We start from the raw sequence: 22,471 nt of genomic DNA on the forward strand, positions 1-22,471 counted from the left end.
TCCTGCAGTCCGACCGAGCGAGTACGATGCGGCCATATGCTGCCGGACTCGGTTCGGTCAGACTCCCATAGAAGTCAATGGGAGCCGATCGTACGACACGTACATGGGCTCCCATTGACTGAATGGGTACGTCGCAGACAAGTGCGCCCCCTACAGTGGGTACACGTCGGTGCCATCCGCACCGTACATGCATGTGATGGGGAGACCCATGGGTCTCCCCCTGTGTCCGAGTCGTAGGGCTGCGGGTGACAGGAGGTCCGACGCGGACCCCCAAAGGCAACCACCAACACAAATTGTGAGCCGGACACTCCAGCTCGCACAGGCCGTCCGACGCGTGCATCGTACTGGCTCGGTCATGAATCGCATCCATTGCACGCCACGGTTAGCTTACGATGTACGGAGCGGCTCGGACCAGGAAACGACTCAGTCGGTGAATTTCATGTAGCTCGCATTGTACTTGCTCGCTCGTACAGCTGTACGAGTTGGCCGGAAAACAGCGTACGGCTTGTAGTTTTTGCGGCCGGATTGCGTTCAGTGCCCTTCCGACCCGGATCGGAATCGGCTTAGAAAACATTCTTTTTCTTGTGAGTGAAATTTCAACATTTATAGCATTAAGATACACCTCAAAACCTTCTTTTCGCTTTTCCCAAAGAATACTGGGATGACCAGGACTTGGCAAGAAGGAGGGTGGCAGTCATTTGCCTTAATGCAGTCTGTGTTATCAATATATGTACTTGCTTGTTCCTGCTTACAACCCCCAAAATACTTAACACAATAATGTAGAAATACTTTTAGACATATGGAGTACAAAGTGTGTATGTGTGTGTCATGACATCCTGATACAGTGAAAACACAGAGGTATATGTATACCCAATGGTATCAAGACAAAGTGACACACAGTGATCACAAGGTGTGTATATCAAATTGCATGAATTGAAGACCAAACACCTAAACAAAAAGCCAATTCAGTAAGGCAAAGTTACCAAATCAGTAAACTACGAAGTGTATCACCGCTCCATGACACACAAGGATCACCACATGATGAGAATCCTTTAACAAAATAAAAATGACAGCTGAAAAGACGAGAATGAAAGTCCCAGTGTCTATCAGAGCATCATTGAAATCTTCTAAATAAAATGGCAGCTGCAGAGGAACAATGGCTGCCGACGTACAGGCACGTACTGACCTGTGCCACCTAACAAGCATCTGAAGGTCATCAGGAAGACTGTGATGCACGCACTTCAATGCACAGACACAGGGAGGAAAAAAAATGCTTGGGCTAGAGATAGACGCTCTAATTGACATCAACTGTATACCACATGGTACTTCAGCAGAGAAAAAGTGATGGGTCTATCCAGTGCTGAAATCAGACCTTGCCAGTATCAATAACAAGGTAACCCAGGGTCTCCAAAATTGATCAAAGGAGAGCGCCAAGTTGAAAGGATAGATGGCTCCCTTCCTTTATGTCCAAAAGCATCAGGGATTCAGATACACACTAGGTCCAGGATGACCACCGGTTGTCTAGTTGCCAATGAAAAGATGACATAATGCATGTAAGGTAAAACCAGGTCAGGTTTATTTAGAATCCAAGCACACGACTGGCCGTCATGGCAGAAACACAGCAAATAGAAACATTCTACCCACTCCAACATTCCAATTCCTATGCGAGCATAGAACATTCATAAGGAAAACTCAACAGGTTACATTCTTTAGACCCTCACGGCCATAGATAGACTCCCCTTCAGAAGAAGTGATATTAAACATAGTGAACTGTGGAGTTTGAATATTTTCAGTAAATGGAAGACAGAGGGCAGGATTTGAGTTTAATTCAATATAATAACAAGAGGTTATTTTGATGGTGAATACAAAATGTGTGAACTTCATCCTTGGGCAGATTGGTGGCCCTGTCATGTTTTGAGCATTACAGCTAATCAGCTTGTTATTCACGTCAGGTCCATCAGGGCTGATAGCAGTGAGTATATCCGCAAAGTTCCCTTGCAATCGTACAAGTTAAAAGTTCTGTAACGCTCAAGCTTTTAGGATGTCCAAAGTTTCTTGAATCCTCAAAATGTATCAATTTCACCTGTCTATGTTTTTAATGCTGCTTGTGAGTTTTCATTGTGACTCTGTAGCAAAGTTTGATAAGTTGGTATGGCAGGAATAAGAACATTTAGAGGTGGATTAACTTCTACAGCTCAGCATAGGCTGTTTCTTTATTTCCTTTAACGTGTTGGTTCCTCTACTTTAATATCGAATTATAAGGTTATTTTGGTGTTAATGAGATTGTAGCAAGCTCTTCCAGAGTCAGAATCTAATTCAGGTTTAGAAAAGACTTATATATTTAATTTTTGGTGCTCACACATAAGGTGTGCATCTGTTCTTTATTATATTATTTCTTTAGTATAGGATTGTTTTTCTCACGGAGTGGTACGCATGGGGCTTGTCCCCATGTGGTCCTGAAAAAGAGGTTTAGGGGACACCTCGAAACATGTCGACCAAATACTAGGGACAGTATACACTTAACCGTTACACTACCTCCCTATTATTAACCCCTTTTTATCCATACCAACTAGGAGCAGGAATAAATTAATCGCTCACTAGCTAGGTATTTTTAGCATCACCATCACCACTCCCCCATACACTGCACTACACAGTTCTTCACAAAAAGTGCTCCTACGTAGTTCCGCAAGTTGCAGCACACCCCAGACAGTAGCTGTCTGGGATGGCCCAAATGATGAAGCATGTCACCTAGTGGAAACCCTTGGTGAGTGAGGGGACTCAAGAAGAGAATTTTCTCTTCTTAGATTCAGGGCGTTGTTTCACACATTTATCGGAAGCCCTTCCCTTTGGTTAGGTTCTCTGATCTGTCATTTACAGATTTGTTAATAACTAAACACAGTCTGGAGGATTAACCTAACGTCTACCTCCATCTCCCCCCTTTTTTGTTTATATTATTAGAAAAGACGGCAACAGGCACCAAGGTCCAATTTTACATGCAAGATTGTTACTATATAAAAAAAGTAATCTTATGATTTCAAGATAGTAGGTACTATTGTGGATAATTTCAGCCATTGGAGATGAGCTGGGAAGGATTCTTTTAGCTGGAAATAAAGAACCATAATGACTCATGCGCATAATTGGTTTTGGCTTAGTTGACGTTTGGCGAAATAACTGGATGGCGATTTGAAACAGTACTGTAATGTTCAGAGTGTTGTTGGTATGTATGCAATAGTGAATGTGATAAGGAAGAGGTTATTAATATGTGCCACTATGTGTAGCCTGGTGGCTTAATGGTACGATATTGCCACTGCTGGAAGCCACAGGACTCAAGCTGCACTGGGGCCGCTTTAATGCTTAGGCTGCCTCTTGCTCATACCCCCTCCTATCCTCTCAAGGCCACAATCGCTTGGCCCTAGCCACCCAAAGATGGTTACCTGCCTCCTGAAGATAAGGGGAAAGTGACTGAAAGTGGAGGATTTGATCAGGAGGAGTGGCGGCACCCTGCAAAGGAGCATGAGCATACCTGAACGCTTCCGTGGCCTACCTGACCTCTGGGATGCTGTTTGCAGGTAATGGCAGATGGAGGCTTCCAGATCCATTCGTTGCACTGGTTCTGCAAGACTGCCAATTATCGCCAAGATGCCACTAATATGCCACTAATATGCCAGATAGTAAAGCTGATGTTGAATAGAAATTTCACTCTTGCGACTACTGAGGGATTGCAGAATAGCTGTTGTTCTGGCAGGTGCCCAGACTCATGGGATTAGTGATTGGTGAGGCTGGCAGAGGCTCTGGTTCCAAATCTACCTGGCTCGGTTCGAGTGGAGATAGGCTAGACCCTAGTTTTACCTGTGATCTGCTAATAGACCCCAGTACCAGACAGGTGGACATGCCAGCAAGGAGTGAATGCCACAGGAGTGGTGGTAGCAGATTTTTGAAACTGTTGGCCAACCCAGCCAGGCCATTAATCGGTGCTAGTATATGGTAGTGAGTTTGGCGAGACAAGCATGTCCGTGAGGCTGTCCTGAGGGAGCACGGCAAGAAAGTCAATAAGCCTGTCCCAATAGAGGCCCGCAGTTCTAATGATCTCACCACAGTTGTGCCATGCCTCTCCACCTCTCCCTGTCTCCTGCTCAGTTTTCCCTGTTCGCTGGCATTCTGACCTGTGTCTCAGAGAGTCACCATCTTGCGTCAATCATCAGCCACCCACATCTTATAGCCAAAGAATATCAAATGCCCTATTTGAGAATCCGAAGCAATCGTCGAAAGAAAGAAACTATGGACATGATGTACTAAAGGGTTTGCCCATATGGTGTCTAGCAGAAACTGTTAGTACATATGGGCCTTTTAGTACTATTATTGTAATCTTCTAAAGGTTTCTGTTCATTTTGAAGTTGGGAAGAGATGTAGTTTGCCACCCAGCACAAAGTAAAGTTAAGCATGCACAATGACACTGGGATCCCTTAGCAACTCAACCGGAGATAGAGAAATTCTGAGATGTTGAGGTTCCCATCTTTAATAGTGGATGGAATTGGCACGGTATTAGATGAACAATTGAAGTACTGTGTCAGGGAAAGCCATGAAGGTTTCCAGAGTGGGGATCAGTGCTTTATGGACAAATGTGTGGACGTCTACACAGAGGTCATGCAGGATCAGAAGGGACAGGCCATTTCTGTGGCTGAATGTGAGAAGTTGGTCCGGTATATGCTGTGCACTAGTTAAAGTGGACACCCTGTACCAGTCCAAACAGCCCATATGTTATTAGGTCAAAGATAACCTTTATTGAAAGCTATCCTAGTGGTAGCTATGGGGAGCAGCCTTCAGGCTAAGTCTTGAAGGAATGTTAAGCACCTTGTTTTACCAGAATGCAACCTTATAGTATTGGTTAAACGAAAGGGAAACCACACAGTAGTTACACAAATATGTATTTCTCATCTATAACACTCTCTAGTATCCTCTACACGAGGATAGAACAACAAATCAAATAATACAGTTGCAAAGAGTCAAACGTAAGTAGCACAATACACGGTGGGCTCTAGGGGGAGACCAAACCATATACTAAATAAGTGTTATATGAACCACAACTCGGGAATAGACTTAGTCTGGGAGGTGTAGAATTGTTGGGACCCCAAGGAACCACCCAAGGTGAGTGAGTAGGGACCCCACGGAGGACGGGCACAGAGTGGGAACATGACCGCGTGCTCAGTACAATTCAATGGGAATGTCGCGGGTGGAAAATCAGAGATTAAGGACCCTTCCCAGCAGATTATGAAGACAACCCTTAGAATTTATGAGTTTGAAGAGCCAACCCACCAGTGGATACCTTTGTACCAGAGATACCTATCCCAGAGGAGCCGGGTGCATAGGCAAGAAGTGGCGTCGGAAACCCTTGTCGTTCTCTATGGATGTCAACAAAGAAATGCTGCTGCTGAAAGTATGGAAAGTTTCGGGTGGAATCCAAACGTGGATTCTGGATGGGAAGAGGGGGCAGAGTCTGGGTCACTTTGGAGTGATCAGGGGCTCGGTAGAAAAATACCCACCAATGTCGGGGGCTACAGGTGTGTTGACGGTGATCTTGTCTCTTTAGCTGCGAGGACCCGGAGACGTCTAGGATGACAAGGAGCTGGAGGTGAGCTGTCCCACGAAGGATGTTGGGTGCTGAGGGGTCGGTGTCCGGTGGGAGCACCAACAAGCCTTGGCAGCGGCAAGCAACGTAGATGGTCAGATTCAGTGTCGATCTGGCCCAGCAAGGACCAGGAGACTCACCACAGCAGGAGGAGTCAGGGCAGACCTGGAGCAACCAGGGGAGCCCCAGTAAAGTAATGTTGACCCTCAAGTGAACCCACAGGTCGAAGGCACAGGAGTCGTTAGGGGACCTGAGGCGGTTTCACAAGATACCAGCTAGCAGGGCACAGAGTGCGAGAATGCCGGAGTCCTCAGAAAAGATGCGCTGGGGTCAGGGCCACAAATGGCCCAATGCACGGAGTTGTTGCATGACAACAAGCATGTGCAGCTGCAAATAAACGAGGTGCACAGTGGTACGAGTATACCGTCCCCACGAGGGACATCCCGCTCAAACTCAGTGAGAGGGCAGCTCAACCTCGGAGACCTTCAGAAACCCACCTACTCTGTTGCTGGAGCCTTCGGCGTCCACAGGAGCTCAGGATCAGAAAACCGGTCACATGCGTTACGGGGCCTGCGTTTGCAGGGGAGTGACTCCTTCACCCCACGGGAGATTCTTCTGTTGTCTTGGAGGTCCACAGGGTCCAGCACGGAGCCTGTATGGATCACAGACAGTGGCGAGACTGGGGACGGCAAGGGAAGACAAAGTCGAGCCCAAGGGAGGTCCAGCGAAGTCCAGCGTGTCCAGATGGTCGAAGTGTAGTGGTATCTTCTTGCAGAAACTTGTTCACGTACAATCTAATGTCCTGTAGCCAGGTAACCCATTGTATACCTACGGAAAGGGTTGGACAGATTCTAGGGACCCTCCTAGGGGAGGGACAGGACAGAGGGGTGGCTACACCCATCTCCTTTGTCCAGTTTTGCGCCAGAGCAGGAGCAAATGGCTCTCAGAACTGGTTTGAGCTGGACTATGCACAGGGACACCAAATGAGCCCCTCATGCATATTTCAGGGAAGTAGGCCGTGCACCCACCCAGCCCCAATACACTAAATCCTGTCTGGTAGGTGGTTACCCTTCCCTGTGACTGGATGCCTATTGTCCGACCTTCCTCTGCGCAAGCTTGGCTCAGCAGCCGGAGGGCAGACTCGTGTCTGTGGCTGGCAGCATCCATATTGTGCTGTAAGGCTCGAGAAAGTTGGTACCGGTAGATTTAGGTACCCCCAGAACCTCGGTTCTGAGGGGAGAAATCATACCTCCACACCATTTACTGGTGTGGAGGTATGATTTCAAGGTGTTTGACACCAAACACGACATACTTTGTTGCAGTCGTTTTATAGATAGCATTTACCGCAAGGTTATAATGCACCTCTACCTATATGTCTGACAGTATCACGTAGAGCCCAGGAGAATGGTCTCCAAAGACTGGAGAGGGGCCCTGCCCATGCAGGAGCACCCTCTCATGTAAAACCCAGCACCCTGCCCTCAGGATTGTTAAGGCCTGCTATGGGGTGACTTATAAGGTTTTATGTGTAGTGATATATATAGATATAGTGAACCTATATCTCTTGTAAGTGGTGCAAGCAGCAGCTTACACAGGCTGCAGTAGCAGACCTGATATTCCATTTTGCCTGGCCTCTCATGGGTGGCATAATACATGCTTCAGCCCATGGGAGGCCTCTGGGGTACCTATGCCCTGGGTACACGTGTACCATATACTAGGGACTGATAAGGGTACCCCAGTATCCAATCTGGAGTGTACCTAAAGTGCATGCATATCAATTTAAGGGAGAAAGCGGATAGACTGGGGTCCTGAATAGCAGGATCCCAGCCAGACTAGACAAACCGTGGTTGCAAAAAGCAAACAAAAAAGGGGGGTAACCATAAGAAGCAGATCCTACTTTCCTACACTGTAAAAAATGGGTGTCAATTATTTGGCAATGTATTGGAGCGGGGCTAAAAGCCACATTCACAGTAGTGAAGAGCATTGGGAGACTGGCGACAAAGTGGATGTCTGCCTTTGTTGGTGATATGAACGCGGCTTTTGTTGATGTTTTCTGTGAAGAAGTGATTAATCGTGTTGTGCTTTACAACTTATTGAGCGATTAGGAGAGGCGTAATGAAATGAACCATTCCTCACCTGCCATGACTGCCTAGCCTTCAAATACCCGCAATAGTTGTATCCTCTTAGCGGCCATGCCACCTTCTTAGTGCTCTGTTGCTCTCCTACTAGGTCTGTTCTCTGCAAATACCAATACATACACATAAGCCAGACCCTAAAAATAGGATTCTATTCTATTAGATAGTTTATTTATGGCATACGTGTGGAAATGGCATTGGCTGTGGTGGTTAGAGAGATATATGTTAAGCAAAGTGCTTTCAGTAGGGTGTCTGCGTATTGTGCTGTTACTCTTTGAGATTTCCTTTCCCTTTGCAGACTGCGTCTTCAGTGATGCATTGATTTCAATTTGATTTTTCAGGGTAGTCTAAGTCTAGGGGAGCAATGACCTCTGAAGTCAGCTGATTTTACAGACTGGAGAGTTCTTCCTGTAGGGCATCCGGGAGGAGGTCCTTAAAGGAGTAAAAAGTCTCTCTACTTCTGGGTGGCTTGAAATGAAGTCAGTGATGGAGAAAGGGACCATAAAGCATTATATCCAAGGGGACCGTAAAGCATTATATTCAAGGGGACCATAAAGCATTATATCCCAGGGGACCGTAACGCATTATATCCAGTCCAGTGCTATGGGTTTCTTGCAATGTATTGCTACAGAAGACATTAGTAGAAGGCTTTTGCCTTTGGAATGGGCAAGTTTGGTTAAATGTTGTGCGACGTCGAATGTATTTGAGGGAGTATATTGGAATTCTTTCATCTTCTTCGTAATTGAGTCACTGGAGAGGTTCATGTCTGCAAGGAATGTGGGGTGAGTGTGAATGGATGTATAGGTGATAAGGTCTGGGATTTCTTTGGTACAGTTCTTGTTTGGTACTGGGAGATCAGATAGAACAAAGCTATCCGAGATGAAGAGAGAGAAGCCTGAATGCTTATTGAGTTACAGAAGTGCAAGACCTGGCACACTTATGGATAACGTGCTGGCTTTTAATTAAATATGTTAGTCTGCAGTTACGAAGAAGTCAAGGATATGTATGGAGGTGGGTATTAGCCATGTTTTCCCAATGAAGAATCCGTCTACATTGTGTTGTGACCATTGATGACTACTCAATATCCGGTGATGGTTTGTACTTTTGATGGTATGCATATGATAGTGAGTGGGATCGGGAAGATTTTGTTAGTATGTGCCACCATGTGTGGCCTGGTGGCTTGTGTGGCTTACCTGTAAGTGTGAATTTTCAGAGTGTTGTAGTGCTTGACAGGCTCGCCGTAATAGCTTATCTAAGCAACATTGGTTTTAGTCCAAGGCTTTTCCTATCCAGAATTGGCTCAGCAGAGAGTCTTTGTTCATTCTGAAAATACATGGGCAAAGGAATACCCTGGCATTAGGGTATGAGGGGCTCTTTGAGCACTTGGCTGTTGCTGGAACAGCCAAAACACACTGAATGACAAAACCTTAAAGGATGGTGGTGGCAGACAGGGTTTGATTGGGCTGCTGACTGACAGCTGAGTAGGTCTTTTCCCAATTAGATTATGCCAATATCAAGTTATAGAATTCAAGAGACTACAGGAATGCCGCTAGTGGCTGTGAGGTCACAGGCCTAAAAACAAAACGATCTTGTGAAACCTGAACTTCAATCGCTTTGCTGACTACCAGTGGCCGAGAAATTGGTATTAGACATGTCATGGTAGTGCCCTCTAGTTTAGGAGACTGTGCTCTACCATTATCACTGCAATCGTGAAAAGTGTGTCTATCTTTCCGAGACAATTTAAAGTCTCTACTGTTCATTCAATAATGAAGGTGCAACACAGTGGGATTTTTGCAGCACCAAGAGGTGAGATGATGGCAACAACTGAGCTTAACAAATATCCACATCAATCACGCCATCATATGCCATACCAAATAAACATAGATAGCAGGTCATGTAACATACTTTAAGAACCATAGCCAATATTATGGGAGTGTGTGTATTGGCTCTAGGTCTCATATTCGAGTGTGCTCCTATGTGCCATGCAGTGCTTCCAGAGCGAGCGTGGCGAAGAAAGTGAGAGGAACACGGCATAGCTGAGAAAAATGAAGTAAGAGCGAGGTTGCACTGTTGTACCATTAGGTGACAGCCTGCAGAGTCGTAAAATAGATGAGTGCGTCATGGTTTCAGTCTCTGTGCTTCTGTAGTTAAATGCATGCATGCAGGCTGCTAGTAGGGTACACAGCCTGAGGTTGAGGCCTACCACTCCTTGCCCAAATGGCAGGGGAAGGAAGATGTTATTCATGGTGAGCTTAGTATCAAGTGCTCTCTCCTAAAGGACAGGCAGCACCCACAGAGCCTCATAGGCAGACATGCTCTTCAACAGGCTACCTGAGCAAAGGCAGCCAGATTCCAAGGGGACGTCCTGGTCCACAGCCTGCCTCACGAAGCACTGAGATGCAGAGGACAAAGAGGCGTTGTAAGGGAGCAGAAATCTGATGACATCTAACTGGTGAGCGAGATAGGGTAAGGTGGAATCCCACTCAAGGACTGAGGTTAGTACAGTTGAGTTGGAATTGGGGAACAGTAAATATTCAGCACCAGTATACCCTTCTGAGTGAACGTGTGCTTTAACAATTCACTTGCCAGTCTCTACAAAAAGAAAGTTCTTTTGATGTAAGATGTCCATTAGCTGTGATCCTTAACTCCGATGACCATGTAGTTGCACAAGGTACAACAGGAGCTTGGAGGTTAATGTTATCAAGGAGTGCACACCTGAGGACTGCCCATACACACATACTAGGAGGTGTGCATCTTCCATATAGGATTGCACCAGAACCTCTTGGAGACCTCTGCATGATTATACAAATGTCATGATCTAACTAAAGGGCACGATGTGACAAATTCAAGTTACAAACGTTCTGTGTGCTCTCTGAAACAACTGGGTTTGGAACGTGCCACCTACAAGCCCCATAGACCAAAATAATGAATACATCTCACTGTATCCAGGAGTTTCCGCAAACACTAACTGTAAATTCATGTCAATTTCTTTCTAGGTTCTGGTCGGAGGATAATCCTGATAACTGGAAAGACAACGAACACTGCGCTGCAATATTAGCACATGAAGATTGGAATGACGCTGATTGTGCTCTGGTTCAAAAATGGATCTGCAAAATGCCTATACTGTAGCAGAAAGAACTGTGAAGCTACACCTGGACAGCAACACTTCAGCTTCTCTATGACACTTAGAATATATGAATATAGGGTCTCAGAATGGTTTATCTGGGGTGACCGACTTTAGACCGTGAGGGCTGGGGCTGTATCAATTACATATTTTCAAGATCTGACTGATATCTCCATTCTCCCTTATAATTGCAAATTCTTCTTTGACAAAGACTCAGACAACCACTCAAAAAAACATTTAATGACGACACAATGATGGCCATAACATGTTCTTTTAACCAATGTGAATGTAATGAAAATCAGGCAAAGACCGGCCTTAGTAAAGAAACATTGGACATCCCCATTCTAGGTCAGGGGGATAGCCTGTATGATATCCAATCAATTCTTTATATATTGATTGATGCCCTATTTCCCCATAGGTGAAAACACCAAAACATGCTGGAAGCATCCAAACATATTATTTGAATTATTGGTGGCTTCTCATGAATATTCAGATATTTTTTTTGAAAATGACCATATTCTGACCATCATGTCCCCTAGAATGTGTGATTGTTTGCACCATTTAAAGAATCTGAAAAGGGCATACATCCTTTTGGACTAAACCATGTTTTTTTAACAAAAATTGTACACAAAACACTAACAAAAAAAAGGCAGGAGAGCGGAGAGAATCAGTATGTTTAATCTCACATTCTACCCTATCGTGCACATCTATATTATTCACACAAATCATTTGTTCTCATTGATATCAGTTTGTCATATCTTATTTAATATACAGCAATTTGGAATCCTCGAGATACGAATCCTTATTACTTAGGTATTTTAGTGGATTTTCTTGTATATGTAAACAGGAAAACGTTTACACAAAGTTATCAAAAATGATTAATGGTTTGGCTGCCCTTTTATTTCCACGTATTTTGTACCTCCATAAGTGTAAGAAGGTCAGGAAGGGTGTGGCATACCTATGTATATAAAGGAAGTTGGAGATGATGTGATGAAATTGGACCATTGAACAGTGTGGAATAAGGGCAAATTTTCTTTTGGACTGGCAGCTGTTTTCGGAAGAGGTCGATATATACATAATTCAGTGTGAGAAGTGTAGGTTAACAGATGTGGAGTTAGGAATACCAAATATATACATAACCTGAAATGTAGTGGTAGGCAGGTGGATCTGATATAGTCAATTCTGTGAATTATTATATATTGACAGAGTTATGGAACATGTTGCGATTGACGAAGATTAAACATAGGAAATGTACCCGAGCATTTAAAATACTATTTGATGTTGATTTAGAATGTTGATGCACAACTTTTGTTTCTTTAGAGGTCCTGTAGTAATTGAAGAGAGACTATATGTGGGGATCTCTGTCTTGTAGTAACTACGTAGAAAATGTATGTAAAGTTGACGTTCCTGGTTCTAGAACTTGAAATCTATTGCCTGATATGGTTCCTCTCCTAAAGAAACCTCGACTCCTCTAATCATAAAAAAACTATCAACCTATCTTGATTCTACGACTCTTCTCTAAGATTGAAGAAAAGCAAGTGGATTGGCAGCTCCCTAATTTTATGGAGGACAGCGACCTCCTTCACAGGATACAATCAGGCTACTGCCCCTCCTACAGCACAGAATCCACCCTATTGCTAGCTTTCAGGTCAGCTATTCGGATTATGAACGGAGGCGACACTGCAGCAATCCTAATGTTAGACCGCAATGCTGCTTTCGATACCATATCTCGTAACATCCTGATCGAGAGGCTAGGAGCTGTAGCATGGGCCATAAAGCGCTGCTTTGGCTCGTCTCATCTTTGGAAGGGCGTACCTTTCAGGTCTCCCAAAAAACATTCCACTCTACTGTGTTCGCCGCTGGTGTGATGACGCAACTTGTCATCACTCTTTCTCAGCTGAAACAGACCTATGGACTCATCTCTGTCAGAGGTTGCTGCTTGGATGGATGTCAACTGCCTAAAGCTGAATGCAGGGAAAATGGAGGTGTTGGTTTTGGGCACACTAGCATTTTACCCAATGCCTGGTGGCATCATAATCTTGGTCCATTACCCCCTCCAAAACCTAAGGTTACAAATCTGGCCATCTGGTGTGATGATAAACTTTCTTTCGATAACCAGACCACTGCCTTTGCAAGCAAAATGCTTTGCGATGCTGAAATCTTTGAAGAAAATTCTCCACTTTTTACCAGAGTCTACCCTCAAAAACTGTAGTCCGGGCTCTAGTTACATACAGACTAGACTCCTGCAATGTTCTGTACATCTTAAGTGTGTCTCAATCGCTATACAAGAATCTTTCCATTCCATTCCATCTGGTTTGATGATAAACTTTCTTTCGATAACCAGATCACTGCCTTTGCAGGCAAAATGTTTTGAGATGCTGAATTCTTAGAAGACAATTCTACACTTTTTACCAGAGTCTATCCCAAAACTGTAGTCCGGGCTCTAGTTATATACAGACTAGACTCCTGCGATGTTCTGTACTTAGGTGTGTCTCAATCCCGCCTTAGCAGGCTTCAGCAGGTCCAGAATGCTGCAGCACTCGTATTGCCCAATCGGCCTAAGCGCGCCTCCCTCGGGACCGCACTTTTAGAAACTGCACTGGCTTCCTGTGAGGCAAACAGTCACCTTTAAAGCTCTCTGCTACTCCTACAAGCTCTTTCCTCTCAAGGCATCTTATCTTCAGTTGATGGTCAAACCCTATGTTTGCCAAAGCAAAACTAGCAGTTGTTCCAAAATTTAAAAGAGCTAGAATAGGGGGCAGTTTCCTTAGCCATATTGCGCCAAAAATCTGGAACTCTCTTCCTGTTGCAATTCTGCAGGCTCCATCTGAAACAGCCAGTAAGATGGGTAAAAAGACTGGGTAGCAAGCCTCAGGAGGAAAGGGTTGCAAGTGGGACTACTCACCAACTGATCAACTTCTGTTACACCAGCAACAAGTGGGGGTACCCATGTGAAGCAGATCCTACTCTCCTACAGGACTCTTTGTTCTATTTATTGCTCTGAGCAGGATAATCCCAAAGTGATTGAAGAGCTAAAAGTAGAGTTAGCATCTTTGTCAGTCCCGTTCATAATCTGTGGGCATTTAAATCTTCACCTTGAGGTAGGAAGGAATCAAACCACGAAGTAGCATGAGAGAAAACCTCAAGTTTATAGGGCCTTCGCACAGTTAATGGAGAGCCATGGGCTTGCAGGTGTTTGAGATGTTAAGAAAGCACCTGATCCTGGGTTTACATACTACTCTAGCTCACATAGAAAGGATGTTTGACTAGATTATGTTCTAGCCTCGATTGGATAAGGTCGAAATTAAGACACTACCAATCCTTTTGTCTGATCATAATCCATGAGTCCTGGAAATTTCCGGGCTGGGAGAACTCAAGCCTCAGTCTAAGTTGACTTTCGATATAAAATTGCTTTCGAACAAACTATTTGTTGAGCATATGAGGAAAAGAGTGGTTGAGTTTTTTTAGATGAATAGATATAGTACTTCATGGGGGATGGCTTGGGATGCGTTAAAAGCCGGATTGAGAGGGGAGACCATTAGTTTTATGGCACACAGAAGAAACAACCAGGGTGTGCGATAAGGGGGCTATATGACAAACTTGCGATTTTAGAAAAGACTCACATGGATGGGATCATGGGGGGACAGGAGGATGTGCAAATCCAACTAGAAATCATGATGGCTGAAGATGATCAATAGTTATCATATAAAGAGGGCAGCTGAAAAGTCTCAGGCATATAAAAATGAGAGTTATGAGTATGGGGAGTGAGATGGGAGACTCTTAGCTTTATGTATAAGACAAAGGGAAACTATGAAAAACATTGAGTATATCAAAAGGATCACACCATGGCAGCACAATGTCATACCTGGTAGAGCAGTGGTTCCAAAACCTTGACCTATTGGCTGCTGCTCCCAATTGGGTTACTTTTTTGGCGAGAGGACGAAGGAGTGGTGGGGGAGAGTGGGTCAAGTAAGCCCAACCTCTGGAGAACTTACATTTTTCTGCCTGAAATTTTTTTAGAGGAAGACGATGAAGGTATTACATTAGTATATGCCGAAAAAAGCACAGGAACATGCCCATTGCCGCAGAATTACACACCTATATTCACTGGCCAATTGCTCCACCTCAGTAATTGTGTTGCCGGGTCAGAAGTTATCACCACAATATCATCAGCATATGCTAATACCTTTGTATCGTATTAGTTGATTCGTACTGACTTTGGGCAATTTGCTCGATAAATGGGGAAACAAAATTGGAGAGCAGAGGCACACCTGTCTTGTTCCTCCCTCCAGTTATATCTATTCTCCCTGATTCTTGGCTCAAAATGTGAACCCCTTATGTTTCAAAGTTCCCCTTAGATAGCTACATGACACTCCATCAAACGCTTTCCCTGTGTCCAAGCCACCCGGTTACCCGTTACCTCTGGCGTTGCACCTCCCTATAATTCATAAGTGTATCCCATTGATACACCTCAAATCAGTGCTAATCTTATGTATCAGAGGCTCAAGGTTGATATGATATATAGTGGCAACCTTAGGGTTATCTTGATCCTGAAATTTGTAGCTGTATCCATCCTACGATTGTCTAAAAAATCAATGTTTTCAGTATAATCTGAGGTTTTTTTCCCTGCTCAGTTAATCATTATGAATAAATGCAATACCTCATATAGGTGGAATGTCTTTCTCTAGAAGGCTTTCTTCAAGAATGATGTCATTCATCCATAAACTAGTTCACATCTTGCTGCACATTGTGTCAGGCAGAAATATAAACAGAGAATACAAATCATGTTACAACCTCCATTTCGGGCAAGATGGGCTTAAGGCTAACTAAGGTCTAGTTAGACTAAGGCAAAAAGACACATTTTAACATGTCATAGCAAATATGTTTCAATTTAATAATTCCATGTCAGTATGTATATTTGAATTAAAGTGTTGATTAATTGCTCTGCACACTATTAATAATACGCATTTTTATTAAATGCATTAAAGCTTTAACAACTTCCCTGTCTGATGATTTTATTATTACTAAAAACCTCAAACTATTTACAACCCTGTTTGCAACACTTTCTGGGCCAGATGTATGACCCTTACATTTTGCACCTCGCAAATTGCGTTGCTTTGCGACTCGCAAAATGCAATTTACTACAGTGTCTCAGACACGGTTAACTAATCCTAATGGGGTCGCAAATTGCCTGCCTGATTAATGTTCGTGAGGCAGGTGTTATTTGCGACCCCATTAGGAATGGCTAGCCCTCCCAGAGATGGTGGCCTGCTGGGGTCAGCAGACCACCATGTCTGTGACTGCATCTTAAATAAAGCAGCAGCCTGTTTTCCTTATAGGAAAACGGGATGCATTTAAAAAAGAAAATGATACGTTTCTGTTTCATTTTTTAAAGAGTAGGCAGTGGTCCCTGGGACCACAGCCTGTTCTTAAAAAATATTTTCGCCCACACTCACAAAGGGGAAGTGGTCCCTTTGGGACCCCTTCCCGTTTGCAAGTGGCTTACCACCTACTTGAAATAGGTGGTAAGCGGCGAGTGTTTTGAGACCGCAAATCTAATCATACATTGAAGTGTGAGTCACTATTAGGAAGGGACATCCTTGGTATACTCCTTCCAAATAGCAAGTCGCAGCCCCTATTTTGCGAGTTTTAATAGCTTGCCGACTCGAAAAATAGGGTTTGTACATTGGGCAGACCAATTTTGCTGTCGCAAACAGGCCAATTTCCAGTTTGCAACTGCAAAAAATGGTCATACATCTGGCCCTCTGTCTCTTGAGTTGCAATTTTTCCAACATCTTTAGAATTTATAGCGCGCACAGCTACTCCTGGGAGTGTCCATAGACTTGATCTCTGGCATCTTCTATCTGCAGCTCACATCTCATCCTCTTTGAACTCATGTCCATCTATTTAGAACCGCACTTTGAACCCAACTTTAAAATGATAAGCTCAGAAAATGTAAATAAAAAACATAATTGTAGAAATTGACTCAATAATTGTAGGTGTTAATATGACATACAATGTGCATCCCCTCAAGCTATCGAACCATTCACCAATCTTTCTAAAGCCCTTTCCAATCTCCCCGAACCAGGAACACAGTTTCCTGCAAGTCATACTCTTCAAATGCTTTGACTTCACAAGAGATATTAGTAAAATTACTGTTATACATGGTAATAAGCTTACTGTTATCCGGAATGAAAGTGCAGCACTCTCTCACTTTAAAACCCCTACAGACTCAGCCTTCCTTCACTAGAAGGTTATCTATCACAAGGCAGTACTGCATATACCTTGCAGGCATAGTAATTCGCTTGTTAATGATCTGGGTTCATCCACTGGCAGTGCTAGAAGCAAGCGAGTACAACAAGGACCCCCTGTTAGTTCCAATTCCTAGGACAGGGTAAAATATATTTGACAAATAACAACCTAGGCAATCATCACTGATAAAGCTAAATGTGTGTCACAAGGTCAAAAAAGAAGAAAGAACTAAAAGCAACAATGAACATGAAAATAAGAGTATATTTATTTTCTCAGTTAAAATCATTCATAAGAAACTATATGAAAACAACAAGGTATTCGACAGATATCGAAGTTAAAACCATAACAATCATAAAAATTGTATTATACATCAAAGAATGAACAATATTATAAAGTGACTAAATTATATTCGACGTGTGTTTCGGTGTGAGTGACGCCTTCGTCAGGACAAAGTCACAGTTCCTGTGCTCAAACGGCAGCTATTGAGGAAATGGAGAATAAAAGCATCAAAAAGGTATTATGTATGTATAGCCATCAATGTAGCGACATATAGGTTGGTACTGGACAGTACTTCATGGATAAGACTAATTCGATGGTTCAAACACTGTGAAATCTCTTAGAATGCGAGATCTTTATCAGTGGATAATTATTTGCAATCACTAGAATGGCGAACTTGTTTCATTTGGTGAAATTCTACAGGGTCAATATAACCTCTGAGAAGATACTTTAAATGCCGTGATGATCTCGTAAAGATTCGGTGGCAGGATAGCCATTAACGGCAGGACAAAGGGCACTTGACGTCAATTTCTACAATTAAGTTTTTTATTTACATTAAATAATGCATCTTTGACACAAATCATCTGCTGCACTCCTGAACTTTGTGTTGTGCCACTATTTCCTAAATGTTCTATGCATTCCATCTCCTTGTACATGAGGGCAACTTTATGGCCACTGACTGTAGCATAGAATCTGGCAGAGCATATTGATGGTCAAAGATTTTCCACAAGTCACTAGATCTCTCCTACAACCAGTTAATTCCCATCTTTTCTTTTCATTCAATGGTACTTCCTCTTGCAACTTTACTGAATAATGTCGGTATTAGATTCCTCAAGAAACAATTAACATTATTTACATTATGATCAGTCTTCACATCAAGTTCACATTGTTCAGATTCTTCTACTTGTTTTTGATTATCTGGACTTAAAAATTGATTTTCAAGGTCAAATAATGCTTTATTCGAGTGATTACTCATAAAAGCAGGACAAACACTCATAGTTAAAATGCAGTTGAAATACAATCGATTCAAATCAAATAATACAATATTAAATCAACTAAGGTACATTCATTTGCAGGCAGTTTCCCATGATACCTGTTTAACAAAAAATATGATAAAATACAGATACATCTTAAAAATTTAGCCAACATATAAAACTAATTATCTAAAATTAATTAATGATAATATCCATGGGAAACATTTTCAAACAGACAATAGTTAAATAACTAGCAGTCTCTGCCTGATCGTCCATGCCCATCCCATATATTTAGCGGTGGCAATTAATATCCAAGTAACTGGGCTTGTGCATATAATACGCAGAGCAACAGAACTGCAGGTAGTCCCAAGATTCCTGCACATAGGTGATAACCAAACACGTCTTGGCTCACAATAAGCCTGACAGACGAACAGAAAATGGCCAAGAGTTTCTTTCCCCTGCCCGCATACCGGACAAGAGTCACACCCCCCTTCTACCCATTTTGATGTAAAGGACCTTATGGGAAGAGCTCCCACTCTCAACTGAAAAAGGAGCTTTCTGTCTCCCGGCTTTGTAATAATGTCCCAATAGGGTTCCAAAGAGGGATATAATTTGACTTCCAGAAAGCCAGCAGTCAGGGACCCAGTACTAGCTTTACTCAGACTCCTATGCGCAACATATTCCCAAAATATATTTTTTATGACAGATTTAGCAGGAAAGGTTACACCAGCTGGGTCTGCCCATAATGAGGTTAGCCCAAGCTCAATCAATGATGCTTTTAATGATTTAAGCCATCCGATCTTATGGAAACGGTCAGCCTTAATAACATCAATAAACCCTTCCGCCTAATGAGAAAGCTCTGGAGTTGTCCAGAGCCTTCGCCAGTACAATATTGGGCGGAGTCTAGCTAGGTCCGTGATTTGTTTCCTACCAAGGTCATACCTTAAAGGCAACAATGGGCTGCTTTTCGGGGTACCTGTAATGGAACGTAGAAACTTGTTCTCGGAGATTTGTAGGGAACTCAATTTTTCGAACCCCCACATCTCCGCACCATAAAGAGCGGAACCAATTGCCTTCGCTTCGTAGACCTTCAGTACTGGCTTAATAGGTTTAGTCAAAGACTTCCTATGTTCCAAACTAATGGCACCAGATAATTGCTTGTGTCGCAATGTAGCGATGTCTATGTGCTCGCACCACCTATTATTATCTGCAACTTGTATGCCCAGATACATAAATGATTTCACCACCTCTAGGGACCGGCCATTCATAATAATTTTTGGTTTAAAATTACCATGCGGCTTAAAAAACATTAATTTGGTTTTAGTGACATTCACCTCTAGGCCATGTGCGCCACAAAATGTATCAAAAATAGTCAGAGCACGCTGTAAACCACTAGGTGTTTTTGATAAAATAAGCGTGTCGTCCGCAAACATTAAAATGGGAATTTTTAAATCTGCAAGTGAAGGAGCATCCACTGACGCTGATAACATGCGGGAGACTACACCATTAATAAATAGAGTGAACAAGGTCGGAGCCATTGAACATCCTTGACACACTCCACGCTCAACGGAAAAGTCCGCTGTGACCATCCCGTATCCACCCCACTGAATTTTCGCAAAAGTTTGCTCGTGGAGCCGCATTATCAGCGATAATAGCTCCGGTGGAACCCCTATGCTATGTAAAACTTGCCACAGTTTGGCCCGTGGCACCAGGTCGAAGGCAGCCCGTAAATCGACAAAGGCCGCATATAGGCTGCCTTCTCCCAGCACCACAGTCCTCCATTGCAGTAATTGAAAGCGAAAGACCTGGTCTACAGTACTCGTCGCTCTTCGAAACCCTGCTTGGAAGGGAGACAATATGTTATTCTCCTCTGCCCAGTCAAGGAGCCTGTTTACAACAACGCGGCCAACTATTTTTTGCACGGTGTCAATGAGGCTTATTGGCCTGTAATTACCTGGCTGAGCTCTATCGCCCTTTTTAAACACTGGGATGATCACAGCACCCCGCCAGGATGCCGGAACCTCAGCACCTTTTGCGATGGAGTTAATCAATAAATGAATATATTTACACCATCGCACCTTATCATTTACAAAGATGTCAGCAGGGACACCATCTAAACCAGGGGCACGCCCTCTTTTTACTGTGTTGAGGGCAGACATTGTCTCCTTATAGGTGAAGAGATTCTCTTGAGAAAAAGACCAGGCAATACTATCCTCACAAGCTATCTGATTATTACTGGCGTATTGAGAGCTGAAAAATTTCACCCAGTCTTCTTGGGGGACATTGTTACTTGGGGGGTCCGCTGCTTTCTCACAACCCCACATAACAATATTCCAGAACAATCTGGAATCCCTATTGTCACTAGCTCTTTTCAGGTTTAACCAATGCTGCTCGTCCCAAGCTTTTTTGGCATTTACTATACAGACTTTATAGTCCTTCCTGGCTAGGGAGATAGCCACTGGATCCCTCTTTTTGATTACACGGCCCAAAGCGAGCCGGGCGGCTCTGCAATTGGCGTTATACCATTTTGCATTTTTGCATACTCTTGCCCCTTTACGTGCAACTGGTTTCAGGAAATGTTTTTTTATTTGACCAAAGAGAGAATCGTGGATCTTAACCACCTCAGCCAAGCCAAGAGGAGCACTAATCAATTCCATGGCCATAATAGATTTATCAGTTTCTTGGTTAATAGTGTCAATCACCTGTTGGTTGGTCTCCACAGTAGCCCATCTTAACCTGCGCAGATCATTGCCAGGAATGACAAGAGGAGGGGCAAGGACGTTAGAGCAATTCAAATTGTTCAAAGCTGTCCACCATTTATGCACCACACACAGAGGGTGATGATCACTCTCAGGTCTCTCAACAACCTCCATGTCACATACAGACGACCATAGATTCATGCTACAAATTACGTAATCTATTCTACTTTTGTGTCTCCCATTATCAAAAGTCATAGACCCTTTTATGTCTGATCTTGTTCTACCATTTAAGGCTCTTAGTCTCTTTTCGAGACACATAGCATTCAGGCCTATTATGTCCTCAGTCCAACGTGTGACTGGCTTCAGTTCTAAAGCAGGGATACCCCAAAGTGAATCCTCTTCAGCTCCAAGAAAAGCCTTGCCAGTCGCTAAGGGCTCAAAGGTCCGGTTAAGATCACCTGCTATAACAATATTCTTGCCTTGTGAATTAATGTCAAGGAGGTCGCCCAGGGCATTTAACACTCCTGATTGTCCACCCTTGGTGGTTCTAGCATACACGTTGTAAACATCAAGAGAACCTGGAGTATCATTAGTTATCCTAATTAACTGGATATCTTTAGAATTAGTCACCATACATTTAATAGAAAATTTGAGGGACTGTCGAACCCAGATGGTAAGACCCCCCATTGGTCTCCCTCTTGGTCCTTTTATAGCTGGTACAGAAAAATTTAAGTACCCCAAGACAAAAACAGGTTCACATGCCCAGGTTTCTTGGAATAAACATACATCAAATGAGGTAACAAAACCAAGCCAATCCCCACACTCAATTTTAGAGTGAAGACCTGCCAAGTTCCAAGAGATTAAGTTTGGTGCCCCCGTCATAGTACCCACTAACGTATTAAGGATAAGATTAGGAGTGCCAAGGTTACCCATAACTAAATCCACAGCACGAGGCTGGCCCCTATTACAGATAGCCTTACAAGGAGATAACTTATTTCCACAATCGATACCCTGAAATGTAGATGGACTGCTTCTACCCTGATCATTTGACTCAGATAGAACAATACTTTCGTCCCCAAGAAGTCAGTCGCATTCGTCTAAGTTTGAAAGAGCCGAGAACCTATTTTCTAAATGTATTCCCCACTCTTCAGAATGTACAGCCCTTCTTCCTGTGTTAAAGCCGCATTCGGCAGATTGTGACCCCCTTCTCCCCAGTTTTGACACCATGCTCCATTTCGTCCTCAGCATAGACGGGTTGGGGCCCCTCCCTCTCCGGTGATAGAAAAAGTCTAGGGTCAGAGGGATAATATCAGCAGTTCTTCGCTGTGGCGGTAACAGATTCGGAAGAATATCGATTAATACTTCCGGGTTTGAAAAATTTAAAACAA

The 22,471-nt window shown here is 43.4% G+C and overlaps 2 protein-coding genes across 3 annotated transcripts in view; one reads left to right on the forward strand and one right to left on the reverse strand.

Annotated features, from left to right (window-relative positions):
• The window catches only part of LOC146863398 (uncharacterized), a 689,894-nt gene extending 674,011 nt beyond the window's left edge, over positions 1 to 15,883 (forward strand). For both annotated transcript variants that reach the window (XM_085642823.1, XM_085642822.1), the window contains one exon: positions 10,755 to 15,883. Coding sequence is in view for 1 of the 2 variants with exons in the window: in XM_085642822.1 (XP_085498948.1) it covers positions 10,755 to 10,887 (133 nt within the window). In the remaining variant the exon portion in view is untranslated. The remainder of the gene's footprint in view (positions 1 to 10,754) is intronic.
• LOC146863399 (C-type lectin domain family 4 member F-like) overlaps positions 1 to 22,471 on the reverse strand; it is a 657,369-nt gene that overhangs the window by 80,600 nt on the left and 554,298 nt on the right. The window lies entirely within an intron of this gene.

Source organism: Triturus cristatus, chromosome 2_2, assembly GCF_964204655.1.
Source record: "Triturus cristatus chromosome 2_2, aTriCri1.1, whole genome shotgun sequence".
Lineage (NCBI taxonomy): Eukaryota > Metazoa > Chordata > Amphibia > Caudata > Salamandridae > Triturus > Triturus cristatus.